This window comes from Lithobates pipiens, unplaced genomic scaffold, assembly GCF_037356315.1.
Source record: "Lithobates pipiens isolate NorthernLeopardFrog02 unplaced genomic scaffold, aLitPip1_a1.2 Scaffold_16, whole genome shotgun sequence".
In the NCBI taxonomy this organism is placed as follows: Eukaryota; Metazoa; Chordata; class Amphibia; order Anura; family Ranidae; genus Lithobates; species Lithobates pipiens.
In genome coordinates, this window is record NW_027507748.1 from 77,163,830 (window position 1) to 77,188,385 (window position 24,556).

The 24,556-nt window shown below is 39.2% G+C and overlaps 1 protein-coding gene across 5 annotated transcripts in view; it reads right to left on the reverse strand.

The window, feature by feature from the left end:
- Nucleotides 1–24,556, reverse strand: part of NCAM2 (neural cell adhesion molecule 2) — a 506,619-nt gene that overhangs the window by 218,190 nt on the left and 263,873 nt on the right. For all 5 annotated transcript variants that reach the window (XM_077480043.1, XM_077480044.1, XM_077480048.1 and 2 more), the window contains exons 2-4: nucleotides 9,736–9,810; nucleotides 2,184–2,390; nucleotides 756–899 (exon numbers count right to left, since the gene is read on the reverse strand). In XM_077480043.1, coding sequence (XP_077336169.1) covers nucleotides 756–899; nucleotides 2,184–2,390; nucleotides 9,736–9,810 — 426 coding nt within the window. The remainder of the gene's footprint in view (nucleotides 1–755; nucleotides 900–2,183; nucleotides 2,391–9,735; nucleotides 9,811–24,556) is intronic.

Here is a 24,556-nt window from a genome sequence, read left to right on the forward strand (position 1 = left end):
TTTTACTGAGCAATACTGGTTCCTGAGGAACCAATATTGCATAGCAGTATCCTCTCTGGACAGTATCCTCTCTGGACAGAGATTTTTTTTTATAAGAGAGACATTTTTGCTTCATCTGATAGTGAAAGACTTTTAAAATATACATTTAGAGATGGGAGTGACAAACTGCAGAGAACAGGGGGATATTTTAAATGATCCCTTGCCTAAGTCAAGTGAGGGAGAAGAAAGAATATAGTATACAGAGGGTTTTGTATGACGTTATGGTCCATTCCTACAGGGACTCAATCATTTACATGTCACCGCCCTTTCCTAGTTGCTCTATTTTCTCAATAAAATAGAACAATATACAGTATATTAGTAATCTGGTTTGCAAATTTCCATTTGTTTTAGAAACCCAACCAGGATTTGACATAACAATATGAATATAATAAATACTGATGTGTACAGATTTTATGAATTTAATCACAAATACAGAGGTGTTGATTTTCCAACCACAGATCGATTTACCTAATCCTTTCCCATTCTTTCCTAGTGAGTTACCTCAAAATGTATATTGTGTCATATGGATGAATATATTTGTTTCCTTAAAATTCATATATAAATGTCAAACATATGATAAAAAATCAATACAGGATGCTGATGGAACAAACTTAATTATGACAACTTTTTATCTTACTATTTCTAATCCTATTTATAATTTTACAACTAGAACCTCTTTTGAAAAACATAACTTAAAACGTTACCAAAATACTAACTGTCATCAATGTCTGTTACATCTTCCCCGTTATTCAACCACCTGACCATGGGAGCCGGGGAGCTGTTGATGTGGCAAACAACTTCTGCATCTTCACCTTTTCTGAATTCTTGAGGTGACCTGACATCTTCAAATGTCAGTTTCTCTAAGGTAAAAGTAAATGGAATGTTATTTCTCAAAAAACAATCCATACAGTAACAAAATACAATACATGTGGCATAATGCATCTTTACAGTTTTCTACCTTCTTGTCAGTTAGTACATTGTAATAAAGTCATATATAGTCTGCAATGTGCCTTATGATGCAAAACTGTATAACTATAATCTACATTTCTGAATTACCCAGGATATATTTATTCAGCAGTGAACACCCAAGCATATAAGAGAATAATTATGGTTCCAAAATACGGGGGGAGGGGTCGGACATGACACAGATTGCTGTGCAGCAATCTTACCAGAAATTGGAAGCTGGAACTTGTCAAAACCAGGTACACGCACCCCCAAAAAGTGCCAAATGTGGAAGGGGGGAGGGTGCAAACAAGTGGCGCTTCCCCTTTTGGGTGGAGCTCTGATTTAAATATGGAACATCCATAAGCCCCTTGACTATGATATAGTGGTGCACCCTATAGTGCCCCTTGTAAAGCCACCAGTTGAAATGCTGGGGAAGTTTTCCAAGCTCAAAAAGTGGATTCTGTAAGGAAAACAATAATGGAGAATGGAAGGATCTGAGGTGAATGTGCTGGCATGTGTCATCCCACAATTTCAATGAATGCACCAGGATTGGTCTCTAAAGTAACAGTTTCTGTTTTTAAGTTTCCCACATCAGGAGATCAAAGGGATATTCACCACATTCTTCAACCTCTAATTGTATTCATTCTGTGGAATATCAGGGGCAAATTTAGTTCCCAGATATGGTTGTGGAGTTGTCACTTAAAAGAGAATTGAGTACATAAGTGGGTTTGAACACTGTCTTTCAAATTTATGGTAACAGCTTCTGAGCTTTTGATGAGATGAACCAAAGCCCTGAGATACAGCAACAGTTTCCCAAGAAACTTGGGCAGAGCTGGGGCACATGTGTAACTTTTTAAATCACATGTGTATCCAAATGCTATACTACACTGCAAAAGCTACAATATGTGTGTTTTAATTTATATATGTGAACATCACACATAATAAAAACAAGTGTTTTTACTATTCATAAATAATGGGTCATAGGTATTATATTCAAGCAATTTGTACTGTACTATTTTAGAATCTTTACATTAACTTAAAAAGTTGTTTATATTTACATTTTCAGTGCCCTATAATTCGTAAATTAATGGTTAGACAAAGAATTCAGTCAAAAAACATCAACATTTTTCTTATTAAAATATGTAAAAATATAACATGTACAAAAAACAATATATTTAAAACAGATTACAGATACTCACGATAGATTTCTAGAACAACTGTAGACTCCTGAGTATGACCCTTTGAATCGATAGCTTGACACCGGTAAATTCCAGCATCATCTATATTAGCGTTATAAATTGTCAACCATGATCGGATGCCTTCCCTTTGTACGACAACTCTCTGATTAGAAGTTATTTTTTCACCTTGTGGGCTATACCAGTCAATTATTTCAGGTTCTCCTAAGACTAATAATGAAAGGAATATAAAAAAAAGAGAGAAAAACACAGTATACAATAGTCATTTTCAAGTAATGCATCTAGTTTGCCCCCAGATTTACTGTTTACATACACAGAACCTGCCTGTATGACAAGAAAACACAATTAGCAAAAGTGTCCCTTGAGCTCTAGTTAAGTGACTCTGCCTAGACTAAGTTAATGTCATCAGTCTAAAACATTTCTTTTGAAATTTCTCCCCTAGCACTCAGATAGCAAAATTGTAACTTTGTAGCAAGTCGCAAAGTGATAGCATGTGGCAGGAGCTAATCTGTATCAAGCATTTGTAAGCATAACCAAGAACCGAACAGGCAACAGAATTTGAATGACTGTATACTAGCCAAACCTTGAGCCAGCATCTTAGTTTTGGAACCAAATGTTATACCTGGACAATACCTAAACAAAGTTGCCTCTGATCTTTCAAAAACATACCAAATTAAGACAATTTCAGTACTAGGTATGAGGTTTGGGAATCCAATACCATGGGTTCAAGACTAATATTTCAGGATGCAATATTCATGGTTCATGGTTTCAGGATATTTTTTTAACCATAATGCACTGCATGGCCTTTGAACTATGGCCAAAAGGCTTGGAAGGGTCAAAAAGGAGGCTTTTGGTTTTTATTTGATATTGATTGCACCTTCATTTATATTAAAAGGTGTTTCTCCTTTTTTTTTTTTTTTGCTGCAACAGTTTCCGTAAAAAAATGGGCTTGTATTTGTGAGTTTTCATTTCTTTTGTGTGTGTTTGTGTTGTATGTTTTCATAATGCCTTTTTTAAGTTTAAGGTGCTTAAAGCACAATATTAACATTACCAACCATCTGTTTTTGGAGCTGTCTTGCAACATGTCACTGCATTGTGTAAAAGAAAAAAATAATAATTGCAACATGACTTAAATTCACAGCACCCCACCCTTCCCCCTCATCATCCCCATAGGGAAATATAAGTTAGTCAGCCACCATTTAGATGTGTTATCCCTAAATAAAATTATCCTGTTGATAGCAAATTTTACACTGCTGTACCTTTTGTAGTATCCTAATTGTCATAGTAATCCTGTGCTCCTTTGATATAATATGTTTCAGCCCAGCCATTCTATTTAAAATTGTCCTGCTGCTGACTAATTTTACACTGCTGTATCATCCTCAGTCCTTTAATTCTTAAAATGAGCTTGAAAGAAATAGAGAGAACAGGGACAATTAAAGTGAACCACTGGCCAATTTCTATATGCTGTGAACAATATGTCTAATACCGCTTGATTGTAAAGCATGTAAAGTTACCTGAAAAAAAATGGGGATTTTGTCCTACATATAAATTCCTTATTTGTACAGTGTTGGTATGGAGTACAGTATTGGCCACGGCACATGTATTTATAGACCATGGATTGTATGCAGGCTACCTTCAGGTGACTGGACACTAGGAAAAAAAAACTTTTTAGGGCTGCCCCCAGCACACACTCATGTATCCCCACCCACCATGTTCAAAATGAGTGATTAAAACACAGAGGAGAGGGCCTATGTCCTGTAATGTACTCCAAAACAAGGAATTGACAGTTAAATCAAAATTCCTATTGTCTTAATTGCACAATATGGCACACAGAGCCTGTATTTATTGACCATGGGATGTGCCAAAGCAATAAAGTGAGGGGTGAGCAACAACATACCAAACAGAGCTGTCAGTGGGTCCACAAGAAAAACGGGGTAAAAAATGAACAAAAATACATTTAGATAACAGCCTTGGCTTGAAGTACTTTGCAGCCAAAGCTGTCCACTCCTGGTATGGGAAGCTGTAATGTGATTTTCCATCAATGAGTGTATCAGACTTGTTTCTTCCAGTGTCCCTTGATTTTTTATGTAGACCACTATTGCAGTATTTATCCAACTGTACCCGACTGGATGACCTTGAGAAAGTTATGTGAAAATAATTTGATGGCTTTCAGCTTCAGAATGTTGATTGGAAGTTTTGACTCCTGAAGGGACCTGGACAGTCAGAGAATTGTAAACTCTGCCTCAGTCTGTAAAGCTAGCATCCGTTGTCATCGCCTTTCAGGGTGTGTGGAGGAAAGACTTTCCCAATTCCAGGGCAAGACAGTAGATCCAAAATGTCAGGGAAAGCATTATATGGCTGAACAAAAATGTTGGGCAATCCCAGGATTGGATTTTCTTGTACAATTTGGTTACAATGGATTGGAAAGTAATCTGTCTTGAAAGGGGAACTACCATCAAGCCCAGTGGGTCCTCGTGTGGGACCTTAGGGAAGCAACTTTCTTCTGAGGAATGAAGATTCTGGCTTCGGCTGTGTCCAAGATTAGAGGCAGGTAATTCAACTGTGTGAGGGCTGGATGGCAGACTTTGGTAAGTTAAATCAGTAAAAGGTTTTTAAAAAGTTAGACATTGGCAGCAATGTTTGGGGCTGAGGAGTACTTTAGTAGGAGGTAATCCAGGAAATCTGTGATATGAGTACCCTGGTTTTGTAGAAGAGCCAGAAGCAGGGCAACACATTTGTGAACACATTGTGTGCAGAGGGGAGCATGAATGGTAGTGCTACAACAAAATACCGTAAGTGTTGGTTTGTGGGATAGATATGGATATGTAGATAAGCTTTTTGTATGCCAACTGATGAATGACATATTCTTTGTCAGAGAAAAGCAAAGACACTCTATAATACATTTCAGTTCACAAAAAATCTGATTGGAGGTCGCCTCTATTTGGTTTCATTCATCCAAATGAAATGCAAAATTGTCCATACTCCGTGATGATTTGAGGAGTAATGTCATGTGGTGGTTAAAGGGGTTAAAGGACATTGGAGGGGTTCAAATATGATTAAACCTTATCCCAGAATGAAGCTAAATGAATATTTGAGCTCCAAACTGTAGCACCATTAGGGTTTAACATTGAACTAGACCTCAATTGCTTAATTTCATGGTCCACTTTATAATTTTTTTTAATGTTTTTTTTTTCCCTTTATCTTGGTAAAATACACAGTTATTATTCATTTTTATTTTTGTAAACATAGTTTTGCATAAAGGGTGCTAGCAAAAGATAGATGCATTAAGGTTTTTTATCCAAAGGGTCAAGTGCATGTAGTAGTATTAGAATTATCAGAAGATGCAATTTAGTATATGAACACTAGGTGGCCACCATGAGATGAACTTGCCAAAGTAACTAATGTATACAAACACTTTTTAATTATTTTTTTGCAAAGCGTTTTAATTAGATGGTGAATTATAATTGTAGAGCTTTGTAATTGTAAGCATCCTATGTATACAGCAAGTGTTTATTGAAAAGATTAGAATATATTAGTTTTAATTGGATGACAAGCCTGTGATGGTATACAACTCCCACATCTAAGATGGTGGAATTAGAGCTTTCTGCTGACAGCCCTTTGATTGGCTGAAAAGCGCTGAGGCTTGATTGCGTCATCACGACAACACTTCTGCCTATGTCACGTCTGGGGACCACGCCAACCCAAGCCACAAATTGTGGAACATATTAAAATGCTGGCCAAGTCACCTAATGGTGAAAAAAATTAGACCCCCATGTTTATGGTGAAAATGAAAAATGAGGAGCTGCAGCCTATATCAATAAATGCACCCTAAATCTAGAAGAAATGTGAAAAGGAGGTGACCTACAACCACTAAATACTTTAGGGGTGTTTATCACGGGTGCATTTAGTGCAAAAAGTGACTAAATGTGCAGAAAATAAACACAGTAGGATTTTTTTGTGGTTTTTTTTTTTGTGGATTTTTGTGAATATACAAATATTTATTTTCTGCACTTTGAGTCACCTAAAACCTATAATATTTACACTGGATGCCAGGGTATAGTCACCAGACCATGTGAGTGTATACAATTTATATATTTTTTACGTCCAATAAATCATATAATTTATCATTTGTCTTCCCCATTAACACCAGAGGAGCAACTATTGTGAGACCTTCCAACAGAGACACCAACTGGGGGATATTTACCCAATGCAAGTGACCATACTAGAAATATTTGATCAAACTTTAGGGTGAGTGCATATCCACATGGTGCACCTGTTGTTGAACACAAGTTCAGTGGAGCAATACTTTTAAAATTTAAAGCACAAACACTGTATGGAAAACAATACTTTGGGACTGTTTATTTTTATTTTTTTATTGCAATAAGGACTGTTGTTTATGTATTATCTTATGCTTTAGTACTAAGCACAATGTATTTCTTTTTACATGTTTAACCAGTCATTGAGCTTACCTAACACTACGGCTGGTGGAAAATAGTTTGCATAATCACCATATTTACGTTTTCTGTGGTGCAAAGTTTTTTTTTCATCATTTGTAATAGCTCTAAGCCCACATACACACGGTCGGAGATTTTGCCAACCAAATCCGTCGGATTTTGCCCGTCGGATTTAGTCCGACGGATTGTGTCCGAAACTGTTTCATACACACGGTCGGGCCAAGTTGGCAAAAAATCCGATCTTTCAGAACGTGATGATGTAATTTCGTTACGATGGGACTACATTCAGGCTAGTAGCCAATAGCTTTGATGTAGGAATTTGATCTGAGCATGCGTGGCACTTGGTCCGATGAAAATGCTCTACACATGATTGGATTAGGTTCGTCCGGCCCAGTTGGTCGGGAAATATTTCCAACATGTTGGAAAATTGGGTCGGACAGAGATTCGGACAGAATCAGTCTGATGCATACCACACACAGTCGGATTATCTGACGACACGGTCCGATAAGACTCATTCCGACAGATTCTCCGACCGTGTGTACAAGGGCAAAGAGAGCGGGATCCTCAAAGACAAGCCTGACATTCATGTGTTTTGTTCAGTTAGCAATAGTCAAGCAAATAGACATGGCAGTAGTAGCTGCTTGCAGAGCCTTTAAAAGAGCTTCCAGACAGAATCCTTAGATGAGGACGTTTATTGGGAACTGAAATGGCCAGAAGCACAACTGGAACAGCTCATTATTACTTAAATGTCTCTTTCAAAGGATGCATCCATTACAGAATTAAGGGACTGAATACTTTCCTCTATAATATCCTCAAGTAAAAGAGGTTCTGCCTCTAAATCAGAGATTCAAGAAGTGTCAAGATTTTTCCAAAGAATATAGAAATAGTGGCAGAGAGACCTTTTATCAGACAGGCTGCATGGTGCATGCCTGAGAAGGAACTAGAGTTACATAAGGAGACTGGTGTCATAATAAGGCATTGTTTCAGGGCAAAGGAATAGCTACCATCCTGATCAGTGGTTTGAGTTTCCCGTGGGCCATCTATAGAATGCATGCTTTTATGTCCTTTTGTCCCCTGCACCTGTGATCTGTCATTGATGAGTGAGGGGTAGGAATGGGCAAACGGTTCAGTATGAGCATAAGTTTGGTTAACTTTGGTTGTTTGTTTGGGGACCTGGGTCCTGCCCCAGGGGACATGTATCAATGCATTTTTTTTTAAAGGGCCAGTAGTGATTTTTTTAATGCTTAAAGTGAAACAATAAAAATGAAATATTCCTTTAAATAGCATGCCTGGGGCGTGTCTATAGTATGTCTGTAAAATGGCGCATTATCCCTGTGTTCAGAATAGTACCACAGCAAACTGACAATTTCAAAAAAATTGTCATTTAAAACTGATTGCGTCTGTAATGAATAGTTGGGTCTCTGTAATATAGATAAAACTCATTGAAAAAAATAACATGGGTTCCCCCTAATCCATTACCTGACCCTTTTGGTATGAATATTAAGGGGAACTACTCACTGCTCCTGAAAAAACAGCTGGTTTTAACAGTTTGTTTTTGCATTGATACAGGTTCCCAGGTCCCCAAACGCTTTCTATGGCAATAACTTGCATATAAGCCTTTAAAATGAGCACTTTTGATTTTACATGTTCGTGTCCCATAGACTTTAATGGTTTGTGTTAAAGTTTTTTGCCTGTTTACATGTGCAAACAAAACCCGGGGGTGTTTGGCTCATCCTTAGTGAGGGGATCCCCAGTCTGGTACTCTGGAATTGAGGTCAGAATGGATAGGGTTTGTATGTCCTGCTATAGAAGCTGCTTTAACCCAGGCACTGACTGTGTTCCTGTGGATGTGTGATCTGTAAAAGATGTCAAAAGAAGAGCAGCTGTGTGCATTTTCAGCAGAATAGGCAGGTGGGAATGTGTCATCTAGAGTGGTGATGCAGTTACCCCATCCTCCTGAGAGCATCTAATGCAGGATCCAGTGCCCGAAGCAACCATTACAGGCCAGCCCCACACAGTGGGGACTGGATACATTCCCCTAAGTACACACTGAGGGCAACTCATCCAGAAACTGCTAGTCTGGGAAAGTAGGCAGTCAGATCTTGAAGCTTCAGAGAAAAAAATGGAATGCTTTAAAAAGGAAAAATGTATCTCCAGAGGAGAATAGGTCCATCGGCAAACAATATTAGCAAAAACATCCAATCTTACAGATTGGGTGGGATTGCACGAGTGTGTATGAGGGGTGGCCCTGGCCAGTTTTTTGATAGTGTTCAGTCACCTGATAGCAGTCTGCATATAACCCATAGTCTATGAATACAAATCTTGTGCCCTTTTTTCCAAATAAAAATTTACCAGATTGGGATGTTGCTCACAGAGACTCGCTGTGAAAAAATCAGTGACACCATGTACAGCTTTAAGGCACCCTCTAAGCATAATATTTAAGGGATTTGCATATGTTTAATATTACCCGCAAAGTAGCATGAAAAGACCCTCTACCCTCTGTATGTTTTTTTTTTTGGTTTGTTTTGAATTGGTCATTGTTGCTCAAGGCAATGCCCAGCTTCCCATGTCTTTTTGGAAGAAGTTTGCCTATATACCTAAAAATTGACAGAGTTTAACATCACAAATTGCCCCACAAAGTTTAATAGGCTTAACGCCTAAGTTTGAGTCCACCAAATTTTGAAGACGTATCATCACACCTTTGGTGAATGGAACATGGGCAAATTTATCCATTGCTATTTAGGCGGAGTACTGTAATCTCCATGATAGGCAATAAATACATGTGTTATTCTCATACAACAAAAATTATTTAGCATGTATGCACCGGACACAAAAAGAGAATATAATTGGAGGTCTGCTTTAAGAATAGGTAATGTATATTACCATTTTACATTTTATATTTCTTTTGTCGCATCAAACTGTCAATAGGAATGCACAAATATATCATGTAATTATTTCTAAAACATGCTTGAATGGATAAAATGTATATACATTTAGGAACAAAATATTATACTATCACAACTACTACTACTAATACTACAACTACAAGTACTATTATGATAAAAACAAAACAAACAAAAAGAAGGAAAAATATTACTTACCTGTACATGTAAAATACTTGGACTGTCCCACACTGATTTCAACTTTGCTGAGAGAAATTGAGACTTGCAATATAGCTGAAAAACAGATTTAAATTTTTTGTAAATTTTTGGGAAATTCTAAGGAAGACATGTTAACATGATATGATATTTAAATAAAAACTCTAAAGAATACTTGTTTTGGCAATATTATCTAACATTCAGTCAAGGGAAATATTACTTTTCTGAATCAATATTTTTTAACTGGATTTTTGAAGCAGACAAAAAATTGCTTGTCTTTTGTTTTGCTCTTCATTGTGTAAAATATTGATTCAGAGAACTGCCAAATAAATATTTTCCAAAAGTAACTCTTATTAAGAACTCTTGCTAATTGTCACCAAGGTGAGATTAAACACTTTCTAAGCATTTTAATTACAGAAATTAAAAATTTCAGCATTACTGCTTATTTGTATATTCAATGTATTTTGATTTTAGATCTTATTTTCCCACAAAGAAATTAAATGGGGTTTCATTTTTTTTATTATCAATTTTTATTGAGATTTATCATAACAAATAGGAAAAAAGGAAAAAGCTAATTATACACTCATATCCATTTTTAATCCTATGCACAGTGTCTCAATTTACATGTACCACTCAGTATATTTTAATTCCAAATGGAATGAACTAAATAATACTGTACATAGAACAAAAAACAAAAACACAAAACAAAACAAAAAAATAGAAAAAGAGGAAGGGATGGGAGCCTGTTCTCTCCTTCTCCTACTACTCTCTAAAAACATAAATCATCTATCTAGTAAAAGGGTTAAAGGGGTAGGAGGAAGAGAGGAAAAAAAAGGGGATTTTTACAAGTTACCAAAACCTGCACCCTATATGATCAACCGTGATTATATACACATGTTATATATATATCCAAAATGTGAAAAAATTGAAAAAGATAATAATAAAAAAGTATCCACACTGGCTCTATTGGGAGGATACCCTGGGGTCTGGGGGAAGGAGGCTGGAGCCTTGGGCCTATGGGGATCACATGGAAATACAATGTGCCCCACGGGGAACTTCATCTCCTTTTTTTAAACTGGTGTGATCCCAGGGGAGCACACATTTGGCTAGGTAGAGATATTATCAAATGACAGATTTTTTAATTAAACTGGAACCCTGTGTAAGGCCCTTGAGCTCTTTTACTACATTTGAGATTTTATGTATGAAGATTTCAGAGCCTAATCATCTGCTATCGCAAATGTATAAAGTAGTTGTCAGTGGCCAGAACACATCAACCCCCTATTTTATTAAAGAGTGGGGGAGAGAGTTAAATCATACATTTACCTCCTTACATGTTAAAAAAATTGTCAGAATCAAGGCATTCTACCTCTATAAGCTCCTCTATACAAGAAATGTAATATACATTTTTGGTTAGATGGTACCGGACTCTGGTCCGATTGGCACAGATATATTCAATAGCAGATGATTGCTGTTGGGGGGCTTGTAAACAAGGGTACATTCCTCCACATATGGTGGTCTTGTTCGAAAATTAGACCATTCTGGGAGGCAATCATCTCATGGATCAAGAAGATGACTATCAAACCTATAGAATTATCACCCTTGCACTTTTTGCTCAATTGAATATCTGCTCCTATTAAATTCTATAAACAAGTAGCACTCCACATTTGTTGAATGCAGCTAAATTATTAATACCCAGCAGGGATGGGTGAATTTAGGTTATTCAGATTTTCGACAAACACTGAACAATATGTGGTGTTCAGGGCAAATTCGAAAGCCACCAGAACACCATTAAAGTCTATAGGACACTAACATGAAAAATGTTAAAAAAGTGCTCATGTTAAAGGCTGATATGCAAGCTATTGTCATAACAGTGCATGGGGACCCGGGTCCTGCCCCAAGGGACATGTATCAATGCAATTTTTTTTTTTTTTTTTAAATGCCAGTTTTTTCAGGAGCAGTGATTTTTTTAATGCTTAAAGTGAAACAATAAAAATGAAATATTACTTTAAATATCATGCCTGGGGGTGTCTATAGTATGCCTGTAAAGTGGCAAATGTTTCCTGTGTTTAGAACAGTACCACAGCAAAATGACATTTCTAAAGGAAAAAAATTGTCATTTAAAACTGATCGCGGCTGTAATGGAATGTCGGGTCCCAGCAATATAGATTTAATTGAAAAAAAGGGCATGGGGTCACCCACCCCAGTCCATTACCAGGCCCTTGGGTCTGGTATGAATATTAAGGGGAACCCTGTACCAAAAAAAATGGCGTATGGGTCCTCCCCAAAATTCCGCAGGAAAAGAGGGGGGCGAGAGAGAACCCATCTCCTGAACTGTACCAGGCCACATGCCCTCAACATGGGGAGGGGTCTTTGGGGTCTGACCCCAAAGCACCTTGTCCCCATGTTGATGGGGACAAGGGCCTCAACCCCACAACTCTTTCCCGGTGGTTGTGGGGGTATGCAGGTGGCTTATTGGAATCTGGAAGCCCCCTTTAAAAAGGGGACCCCCAGATCCCAGCCCCCCTATTGGAATTGGTAACGGGGTACATTGGACCCCTACCATTTCACAAAAAAGTGTCAAAAATTGTAAAAAAGACAAGAGACAGCTTGGGACAAGTCCTTTATTAAAAAAAAAATGTATAAAAATGTCCCGCAATGTAAATTCATGCCGCCCAATGGACTGAAAAAGAAAAAAAAGCTGCAACAGTTCCGCTTCCATGGGAGGCTCCCGCCGAGTGACTTCTTCTGAGTGACAACTGTTATATAGCTGAGGGCAGGTCCACCCAGGGATGTAAACGGGTGACCCGCCCCCTCTGATGCCATGGGGAAGCCCCCGTGGCGTCAGAGAGGAAGGGGGCACCACTTTACATCACAAAGTGCTTTGGGGTCAGACCCCAAAGCACCCTCCCCATGTTGAGGGCATGTAGCCTGGTACGGTTCAGGAGGGGGGCACTCTCTCACCCCCCTTTTTTCCTGCAGCCTGCCAGGTTGCATGCGTGGATAAGGATCTGGTATGGAGTTGGAGGGCCCCTATGCCATTTTTTAAAAATTTTGGTTTGGGATTCCCGTTAATATTCATACCAGACCCAAAGGGCCTGGTAATGGCCTTTATCTATATTGCCGAGACTCGACAATTCATTAAAGCCACGATCAGTTTTATATGAAAATATTTCCTTTAGAAATTTAATTTTGCTGTGGTACTGTTTATTTTTATTTTATTTATTACAGGTACTTATACAGCGCCATCAATTTACGCAGCACTTTACATATAGATTGTAAATTCACATCTGTCCCTACCCTCAAGGAACTTACAACCTAAGATCCCTAACACACATTCATACATATACTAGGACCAATTTAGACAGGATCTGATTAACCTACCAGCATGTCTTTAGAGTGTGGTGAGTGATGTTTTATGCAACAGTTTGTTAATATTGTCGCATAACCTTATTCTTCTTATAAATGCACCTGATATTTCCAGAAGAATATGAAATTATATTTTTTTCCCTTTTTTTATTTTTATTTTTTTTATTAGGAAGGTATTATCTATTGCCTGGATGGGTGATAGAGAAAATTGTTATATTTAAAAAAATATATATTTTTTTAATTTATTTTTACATGTTTACACACTTACACACATACATACACACATACACACACACACACACATGCATATATATATATATACATATGTGTATCTCATACACACATAATCACGGTCGATCACTGTTGCACACTGTACCCAGATATTCTGGGGCACCTGAGATAGGAATGGGATGTAGGTTTTTGTTATGTACAAAAGACTTCCCCTTCCTTTTTTTTCCCCCTCTCCTTTTGAATATATAATCACTATTATTAAGCATATGGGGGTAAAGTTTAAAGTTCCCTTTAGATGCCCTTTACACATTATGATATATTCAGAGTATGGGATGCTGTGTGCAGGGCATGGTTGAGTTCAAGCACATTGTACACAGAAATGGGTACTTAGCAAAGTGAATTTTCACTCTGGAAGGGTATTTTCACTTAGTTTAACGAATGAGGTAAGCTCTTCCAACTTTCAGCATCCAATCATCTGCACAGCGAATTGTAATCACAAATATTAAGCTATGTGACAATTCCCTTGCAAAGTGAACATGCTTTATTCCTGTAATAATTCAACCTCAACGTGTTTCTAATTTTTGAATTTTTAGTCTTTTAAATTAGTCATAAATGGTATAACTTTAGCTCTATTTATCAATTTAAATCTTCTGGTTTAATTTATGGCTAACACAAAAGATGTTAACCCTAACCGTTTTCACATTTCCACATATTTGACATTTAAAAAAGAATGTTCAGCTAGGTAGCAAATCTCATATTTGCCCATTTTGCTCTGCTATACTTGTTCAGGCATTTGAGGTATGAGAACGGCTTATTTTTTTAATATCCCTAATTAGCTATATCTTAAGCAGAAATTAAACCAGGTAATTAATATTTTCGCAAAGATTACTGCCATTGCCTTAAAATACTTTCATTTTATGCAAATACCTTTAATGTATGCATTTTGCTACACAAGACACAGGAACCTTATCATGTCGGGTACTTGAAGTCTTGTTTTTTTTATTCTCTAAGACCTTGATTTCTTTGCTAAAATGATTACACATTTTTAGATTGAAATATCATATTCTTGACAAACATCTGAAGTGCAGTAGAGTAGATCATTCTAAACCCCCAATTTTCCTTGAATTTAAAAGCATCTTTTTTTTTGGTATTTCACTAATTTATTCTTCTGTCAAGTTGACTTCTGACAGACAAACCAAGATAGCAAAGGTCGATAGCTTACAAAGATGACTCACATGAACTAGGAAAAATCCTTTAAAATTGGACGCTAAGCTCTGAGCCAAGGCATTGATGCTGATTCATTATATAGTGAACACATTGATGGGATACAGCATACATGGGTGAAGAAACTCTTCTCAACCAGCATGGTTGGGCGGCACAGTAAAGGTGTGTAAATCACAAGATGGACAGTACAGAATTACAAATAATTTTTGAGGGTATAGCAGTAAACAGTTTTGCATTTAAACTGTGCATTTTACTTCCTGCCTGGAATTCTGCTTTAAAAAAACATTAACCACCTCCCGCCTGCCGTATAGGGAAATGACAGCTGCAGAGTGGTTCTTTTGCTCTGGGATGACACCATATGACATCATCCTACTCTCAACGATCAGTGGCGTGCTGTGCCCACAGGACATGGCGCATTTCCTATCTTGGTGAAGAGCTGATGACGTGGCTCTTTACCCATATGATCAGCTGTGCCCAATCACAGCTGATCATATGTAAACAAGGAAATGCCGGTTATCGGCTTTCCTCTTCTCACACTGACAGCGTGTGAGTAAGGAGAGACGATCAGTATCATTTCCTCACGGGCTAGCAGTGCCGCCTATCAGTGCCCTGCATATTAGTGTCTCCTCATCATTGCCACCTCATCAGCGCCCATCTGTGCCACCTTATTAGCGAACTTCAGTGAAGGAGAAAAAATACTTATTTACTAAATTTTCTACCAGAAGCTAAGAAAAAATCTTTTTTTCCAACATTTTTGGGCTTTAGCAAAAAATAAAAACCCAGCGGCAATTGAATACCACCAAAAGAAAGCTCAATCTGTCTAAAAAAAAAATTATAAAAATTGTGTTTGGGTACAGAGCAATTGAAAGTGCAACAGCGCTGAAAGCTAAAAATTAGCCTGGGCAGGAAGAGGGTAAAAGTGGCCAGTATTAAACTGATTAAGGATATAGAGATGCAAACAAATCAGACAGATTCCTTCCACCAGAATTCTTCAGGTCTTAGATACACTATTATGAAAAGTATTGGGACGCCTGCTTTTACACGCACATGAACTTTAAAGTGGAAGTAAACCCACTTTTTTAACTTTTACCTACAGGAAAGCCTATAATAAGGCTTACCTGTAGGTAAAAAAAATATCTCCTAAACCTGTACGGTTTAGGAGATATTCCCCTCGGTATGCGCCGCTGACTGCAGCGGCGCATGCGCACAAGGGGGTTCTCTCCGCGAAAATCCGGCAGCGCTCGTCCGGCCGGATTTAAATCTCCCGCGCGCATGCGCGGGAGTGACGATATCGCGGCTCCGGCCACTCACAGCGCCGGAGCCGCGATACCCGGAAGAGACGCCGAGGGAGCATGTCGGCTTCCTCGGCGTGGATCGGGCGAGATGTCGGGGCCTCGTTCTAAGGTAAGTATTTCATAATGAGCTAGTATGCGGTGCATACTAGCTCATTATGCCTTTTGCTTTGCAGGTTTAAAAAAAAAAAAAAAAAAATGCGGGTTTACTACCGCTTTAATGGCATCCAAGTCTTAGTCCGTAGGGTTCAATACTGAGTACTGAATACTTCTGGGAAGGCTTTTCACAAGGTTTAGGAGTGTGTCTATGAGAATATTTGACCAGTCTTCCAGAAGCACATTCATGAGGCTAGGCACTGATGTGGATGAGAAGGCCTGTCTCACAGTCTCCGGTCTAATTCATCCCAAATCTGTTCTATCAGTTTGAGGTCAGGACTCACTCATTCATGTCTTTAAAGGATCTTGTTTGTGCACTGGTCTTGTTGGAACAGACAGGGGCCATCCCCAAACTGTTTCCACAAAGGTGGGAGCATGAAATTGTCCAAAATTTCTTGGTATGCTGAAACCCTAAGGCCGCGTACACACGCGCGGACTGTTCGCCCAACTTTGTCCGTCCAACAGTTTCGGCAAACAGTCCGCTCAAACTTAGCATGGACGGACATGGCCACACACGACGGACGAACAGTTTGCTGAAACCGTGCGCGATGACGTGAACGGCACGTACGACGGGACGAAAAATACGACGTCCTATACACTGCAATGCAACCTTCCGACGTGGAAATCCTTTCTGAGCATGCGCGAGACTTAGTTGGCCGAACAAGCCTACACACGAGCGAACAGTCCGCTGAAACCTTGTTTCAGCGGACAGTTTTTCGGAATTTCCGTAAGACCTTGTTCGTCCAACTGTCCGCTGAAACTGTCCGCTGAAGCCCCACACACGAGCGGACTGTCCGCCCAAACACTGTTCAGCGGACAAGGTTGGGCGAACAGTCCGCGCGTGTGTACGCGGCCTCAGAGTTTCCTTCACTGGAACTAAGGGGTCAAGCTCAACCCCTGAAAAACAACCCCACACCATAAACTCCCCTCCACCAAATGATTTGGACCAGTGCACAAAACAAGGTCCATGAAGAAATGGAAGGGCTAGTTTGGGGTGGAGGAACTTGACTTGCCTGCACAGAGTCCTGACCTAAACCTAAACAGAACACCTTTGGAATGATTTAGAGCAGAGACTGCAGACCAGGCCTTCTCGTCCACATCAGTGCTTGACCTCAGAAAGGCGCTTCTGGAAGAATTGTCAAACATTCTCATAGACAAACTCCTAAACCTTGTGGACAACCTTCCCAGAAGAGTTGAAGCTGTTATAGCTGCAAAGGGTGTGCCAACTCAATATTGAACCCTACAGACTAAGACTGAGATGCCATTACAGTTCATGCACGTGTAAAGGCAGGCGTCCCAATACTTCTGGTAATATAGTGTATCTATCAAGCTGTGAATTCAGATTTTACAAAGCCTAAGTTTGATTAAATTGGTATATGCAGAATTTAAATGTTGGGTACCCTGTTCAAATTACTTGCTTCATTGATTTTAAGTTCCAGTTGAATCTAAGAAAACATCTTCAGGGGCAAACTTAAATATAATGTGTTTCTGAAAATTTAAAAGCACAATTACTATTTATTTTATTTGTTATTCTATTTTTTTTATTTGCCAGGCTAGAAAACCTTGGGCACAAAGAAGTTAATACTTAGTAATACCCTCTTTGTTTGAGAATTAGTGCTATGGCATTTTCTTTCTCCATATGCCTGTGATGATAAAAATCATCTGAAATGGCGCACACGATCAGAATTTTGGCCAGCAAAAGATCAATGAGAGCTTTTGCTGGCCAAATTTTCGCCAGCAAAAGATTAAGAGCAGGTTCTCAATTTTTCAGACGGAAAAAGTTTCTATCGGAAATTCCGATTCTGTGTATGCAATTACAATGTGCAAAAACTCACGCATGCCCAGATTCAACTATGAGACGGAAGCTATTGGCTACTGGCTATTGAACATCCTTTATCTAGTCCCGTCATACGGTCGGAATTTGGTGTGACCGTGTGAATGCAAGACAGCTTGAGCGAAATCCTGTTGGAATTCCGTCGGGAAAACCATCAGACCAAAATTCCGATTGTGTGTATGGGGCAAAAGTCTTTCAATTTTCCAATTAAGCAAATAAAGTAAAAGGAGGAAACACATTTATTTAACCTAAAAAAAACAAAACAAAAAAAAAACATTTTGAAAAATGGATCCAGTTAAAGTATATCTACAGTAAAATGCAAACTCTTCTTTTTTAGTTGTATTTGTTATTACAGACAGGTACAGTATGTATATACTGCCCACAATGTATGGAACACTTTATATATTGTACAGTCACATTAGATCCTGCCCCACCAGAGCTTATATTCTTTCACACACAAACATACAGGCAGACAGACAAGTTTTGGATAGAGTGGTGTTGCCTTATGAGGAGTTTATGAGTAATTTCCATTAGCAGCTGGGAATATTTGTATATATATATATATATATATATATATATATATATATATATATATATATATATATACACAGGCATACCCCACTTTTAAGTACACAGTGGGGTTTATTTACTAAAGCTGGAAAGTGCCAAATCAGGCTCACTTCTGCATAGACACCAACGAGCTTCCAAGTTTTATTGCCAAAGCTTAATTGAACAAGCTGGGGTTAGAAGCTCATTGGTTTCTATGCAGAAGTGAGCCTGATTTTGAACTTTCCAGCTTTAGTAAATAAACACCATTGTGTGCTTAAAAGTGGGGTATGCCTGTATATATATATATATATATATATATATATATATATATATATATATATATATATATATATATATAGTTTAGAATAAGAAATAAGATTAGTGTTTAGAAGATATTGGTGTGGGTAAGGGGTTAACCTATCTAGATGTAAATATATTACTGGCTTTGTTCTTGAGTATCTAATTCATTTAACAGTTCCTTTTGACTTGCAGGAATGTTTGGCATGTGTGTGTTATGGGAGATGCTCTGCTATTTACCTGTGGTAAATTAAAATGCAAGGAAGAGATATCATCTGAGTTGAATACTGCAGTGGAGACTTGATGGGGCCAAATTCATTAGCTAAGATAAAGGCTTTGCAGTCCCCTGTGTTAACCAATCCTGTATTCACTTGATATGCTGAGAATATTTGCCCTGGCTATAAGAAGGTGATGACCTTCTCTTTAATTAATTTCTCTTCAAAATAATTATCTTCCCAAGAGAGGAGGTGCTATTGAGGGGCTGGGTTATGCTAAATTAAGAGGAGAATGAAATTGTCCAAACTTGGAGGATATACACCCGGAGGGAGGAGAGGGGTAACAGAATTACCAATTGGGTGGCTCTGTTCAAGTCAATGGGTGATGGGCCTATATTAGTGGGATTTCACATAGAGGAGAGGAGTTGTGATTCTGACGTGGGCCTAAAAACATCACTACTGGTAAAGATCAGGTTAGCTCCCAGCACTTAAAGGTATACCTGCTTGTCATATGTTTGTTTGATGTTTGCATTTTGATGAATATTCTCTGTATTCATTTATTTTAACCTAATATTTTTTTCCTTAGTGTAGACTATAGGTAGATGGTTGTGTATTAGATACATTTTCAACTACTCACCAATAAATGTTATTGTGTTAAAGCTTTCACTCTTTCTCAAAGAACTCTCATTTAACCCTAATCATATATTTGAGATATTAAATCTTAAACATAATAAACAGGTAACAGTGGGGAAGAATTAGAACTGTCAGATTTTACTGCTGTCTGGGGATATATTGAAGAGGTGCCCTCCCTTCCTGATAAGAAAAGAAAGTGGGATGAAATCCAAAACAAATTATTATTATTTTTTTAATTAAGGCTTGTAACTTTTACAGTATAGGATTGCGTGTAATCTATGCCCAGTGATGCCACGAAGAGTTAATCCAACTCAGAGCAATCCTCTTATCTTATCACAATTCACATCCTTACTCATGTCACCTGACTTCTCCCACCAAATCCCTACTTGTGTCACCTGACTGCTCACACCAAACCTATATTTACTTGTACAAACATCACACTGAATACATAAGTCACCCTCTCCAGCCTGCACCATGATGTATTTTCCCATTCCCACCCCTTAACCAAATCATAGCTGTCAAATCATGACCCAAACATGTCCATCCTATCATATCCCATATCCATCCACATGACACAGGAGTAAGTCAGAGAGTGTGTGGACATGATACAGGAGTTGGTCAGACAGTATACGGACATGATACAGGAGATAATCAAAGAGTTTGCAGGCATTAGACAGGAGTTGATCAGAGAGTGTGTGGACATTATAGAGGAGTTGGTCAGACAGTGTGTGGACATTATACAGAATTTGGTCAGTGAGTGTGCGGACATTATACAGGAGTTGATCAAAGAGTGTGCCGGTGTCAGTGGTGTAGAGGACGGTGTCAGTCGGGCAGTGGACAGTGTCAGTAGAGCAGTGGTCGGTGTCAGTGGTGCAGTGGACGGTGTCAGTGGAGCAGTGGACGGTGTCAGTAGGACAGTGGATGGTGTCAGTGGAGCAGTGGACGGTGTCAGTGGGGCAGCGAACAGTGTTAGTGAATCAGTAGTCGGTATCAGTGGGCAGTGGACAATGTCAGTGGAGCAGTAGACGGTGTCAGTAGGGCAGTGGTTGGTGCCAGTGGGGCAGTGGACATTGTAAGTGGGGCAGTGGGCGGTGTAAGTGGGGCAGTAGATGGTGGCAGTGGGGCAGTGGATAGTGTCAGTAGAGCAGTGGTTGGTGTCAGTGGGGCAGTGTACAGTGTCAGTATAGCAGTGGTCGGTGTCAGTGGGGTAGTGGACGGCGTCAGTGGAGTAGTGGACAGTATAAGTTGGACAGTGGATGGTGCCAGTAGAGCAGAGGGCAGTGTCAGTGGGGCAGTGGTTGATGTCAGTGGGGCACTGCACAGTGTCAGCGGGGCAGTGGACGGTATCAGTGGAGTAGTGAACAGTGTAAGTAGGGCAGTGGATGGTGTCAGTAGAGCAGAGGACAGTGCCAGTGGGGCAGTGGCTGGTGTCAGTGGGGCAGTGGATGGTGTCAGTGGAGCAGTGGATGGTGTCAGTAGGGCAGAGGGCAGTGTCAGTGGGGCAGTGGACGGTGTCAGTGGGGCAGTGGACGGTGTCAGCAGTTTTTTTTATGTATTTTTTTTACATTTTAATTTGTTCTTATTTTTTTTACCAATCCTTTTTGGGGGTGGGCATGAGGGACAGGGGCTTGGGGCTCTGGTCCATTGTGGTGTTAGTAGTTTTATATTTTATTTTTACAAAAAATATATATTATTATTTTTTTACAATTTTATTTTGTAATATATATATTTTTATCAGCTCTGTTGGGTGGCTTTGGTGAGATGTCAGGGGTCTAAACAGACCCCTGACATCTCCCCACTAAGAAAGAGAAAGGGACAGAGGACAGATATTCCCCAGTCCTTTTCTCACCACTGAAGATGAATGGAGAAGAGACAGTGGTTCCTCTCTATTCATAAACTGAAGCAAAGTAACATACAGCTTACTCTGCTCAGTTATCACATGGCATAGAGAGTTATTGGTAACAAACGCTCTCTATGTCCCATTCACAAAAGGAAGGGACCTTTCTCCACTCTCCATGAAGATAAAGGGGGTTTATAGAGGAGAACACGGGCACTGGAGGAGGAAGAAGACATGGGGGACATTCGGGGATGATTGGTCCGACGGGGGACAGCTGTGAGCACCGATCTCCCTGCATGGTTTTTCGTCAGCTGCTTCTCCTTCTCTCCCCCCTCCAGCTGTTTTAGCTGAAAAGCCATGTAGGGAGATCGGTGCTCACAGCTGTCCCTGCCGCACTGATCATCCCCGACTGTCACTGGACATTCATGTGTATGTGTGCAGGACTGACAGGGGGCCGTGAGCGTATTCTGCTTTTGCCCAGAATGCACTCTGTCTCTCATGTGCACACTCTGGCCAAGGGAAATGTAGAGGTGGGCGGGAGTCTGCTGATGGCACGAATCCACCCACCGAGTGTCACATAACAGACCCACCCACTGAATCTGGAGTTTTTCAGGGCTCCAAATAGAGAAGGGGGAGATATTTGCAAGGTAAGGATACATGCAGGAGGCATGTATATCCTTATAGTTCAGCACTATGCAATTACTTTATAATTGATGAGAGTGGGTTTACATACACTTTAATCTCTCTAACAAAGTACCAGAAAGCAGTAAAACCTGACAGAGATTCTAACCTTCCCTATTATATTGTATCCTTGTTAATTAAAATGTTTAAAAAATAATTAGAAATGAATGTAAGAAAAGCTGAATAAAACTCTTGGATGTGCCAAAGTTTACGTTCATGTGTTCACTATACAAAAACCAACAAATACAAATTTTCACTGCCAAATACTGAGTAGGACATAAACATGCCAAACATATTTGATTTTTAGTATGAAGCTGTATATGCTATTGGTGTTTCAATAACCCCACATTCTAAAGCCTCGTACACATGATCAGATTTTTGGCAGGGAATTGTGCGATGACAGACTGTTTACCTAAAATTTTACCCTTAGTACACTCCATCAGAGAATTGTTGTCCAACTTTCCGCCAACAGATGTTGGATGGCAGACTGGTACATTTTCAGCGGACAACAGTCTCTCGTCAGATTTTCTTATCGTGTGTACACAAGTCCAGCACACAAAAGTCTAAAGTAAAAACACGCATGCTCAGAATCAATGCTCCCCAAACACAACATTAGCAGAAGGTGCCCAAAGGATGGCACTCAAGAGCTGACATTCCTCATAGTACGTCACTACGTTTGTGTTTGTTGGCCGACAATTGTGTGCCTTTTGTATGCAAGTTCCTGGCACACGCCCTTCGAACAAACGTCTAACGTTTTGTTGGCCAACAATCCGATCGTGTGTACGAGGCTTAAGAGATATTTCTATGAGGGTTTATGGGGAAGGAACTGGTAAAGTCTCTGAAAAAAGATCCAACATCAGAAATTATATGAAAAATATGCTACTTGTATAACTAATTATGTATCTGTACAACAGATTAAAATGCAATAGAGCTGCCAAATGTTATTATTCTATTAACTTATGATACTGTTTCAGCCAAATCAGTTATAGAGACTTCAATCTGCACCTTGCTCCCGCATCTATCTTTTGTAGTTAGACAGCATAAGTTTTGCTGAGCTAACATATCCTTCAATGGTAGGACAAAATGTCAACATAGCAATCAATACAATACATCAACACAATTGTAGATCCAAAGATTTATAAGGTAGTATAGGCTTTGTTTTTTTAACTTTATTTTTTGTTTTATGGAAAATGAAGAAAGTAAAATAAATTAAAAAATGTTTCACAAAATTTAAAATTTTAAAGATATTTCTCACCTACAACATAGGCATACTTGAAATGACACCTAAAATCACATTTTGCTACTCCTCCTGAGGGATTGTCTTTGACTAGCCACATGGGGGCCCACAACATAAGCACCTCCATGCTTTCATAGGGCATTACAGATGTATTTTCCTGACTATGTATTTTTGGAGGTCCTGAAGTGCACACATGACCACATTTTGGAAAGCAGACCACCCAAGGCATTTTCTAAGTGGCATAGTAAGTCTTTTGAAGATTTCATTTTTGCCACAAGTTTCTGGAAAATGGTAAATGCATTTTTCCCACAAATGCCATTTTATTAAGATATTTCTCATACCCCAAAATAGGCATGCTCAGAATTGCACCCACAAACATATTTTGATACTCCTTCCAAGTATCTTATTTGTTTGAGACTTTTTTGCTTCCTAGTCACATACATTAAAGGAGTACCAGGCTGTTGAACACAGAGTATGCATCTGATTTCATAAATACCTATCAAATTGTCAGAGGCTCTGGAGTGCCAGGATAGTAGAATAAAGTATGTCACAAAATGCCCACATAAAAAAAAAGGTATTTACTAAGAGGCTTGGCTCTTTTGTTAGGATCTTTTCATCCTCTGAATCAGTGGTGCCCCTTACTGCATTTTTCTCCAGGTTCATACTCTGATTTTTTTTTTTACGAAAGGCAAATCCACTGTGTCATACAAGTGCACATGAAAGTGCAGTCACTGTAGATACAAGGGGAACATGCTGGGAAAATAAAAAAACAGCATTTTAGCTTGAACATGATTGGGTGATAAAATCAGCAGAGATTCCCCTCATTTCAGATCTACCCATCTACTCATTTCAGATTTACAGCGAATGCACTTCCAAGTGCACTTGTAGTGCAAAGTGGATTTGCCTTTCGTAAATAACCCCCCAGTCAGTCTGTATCTAAATGTGAGGTCCCTCTGCTGCTCTCATCATTCATACTAATTTGCTGAGACAGCAAACTGGGACAAACTGCCCCGTAATCTGCAAACTTGGGAAACACTACATTGTGTTCTGCACACTGTGGACTGCACTGTAATCTGCAAACTGGGACACATTATGCTATGATCTGAATATTTGGATGAACTGCCATGAACTGCCATGCAGTAGCAGTGCATCCAATAGCAGTGCATGCACAGAAGCGCCACCCCCTTTCTCCTGGCACTGCTCTATCACCATAGATAGATTCATGCATTGCCTTTTCGGGTATCTGCCCCTTTTCGGGCATCAGGCACCTGA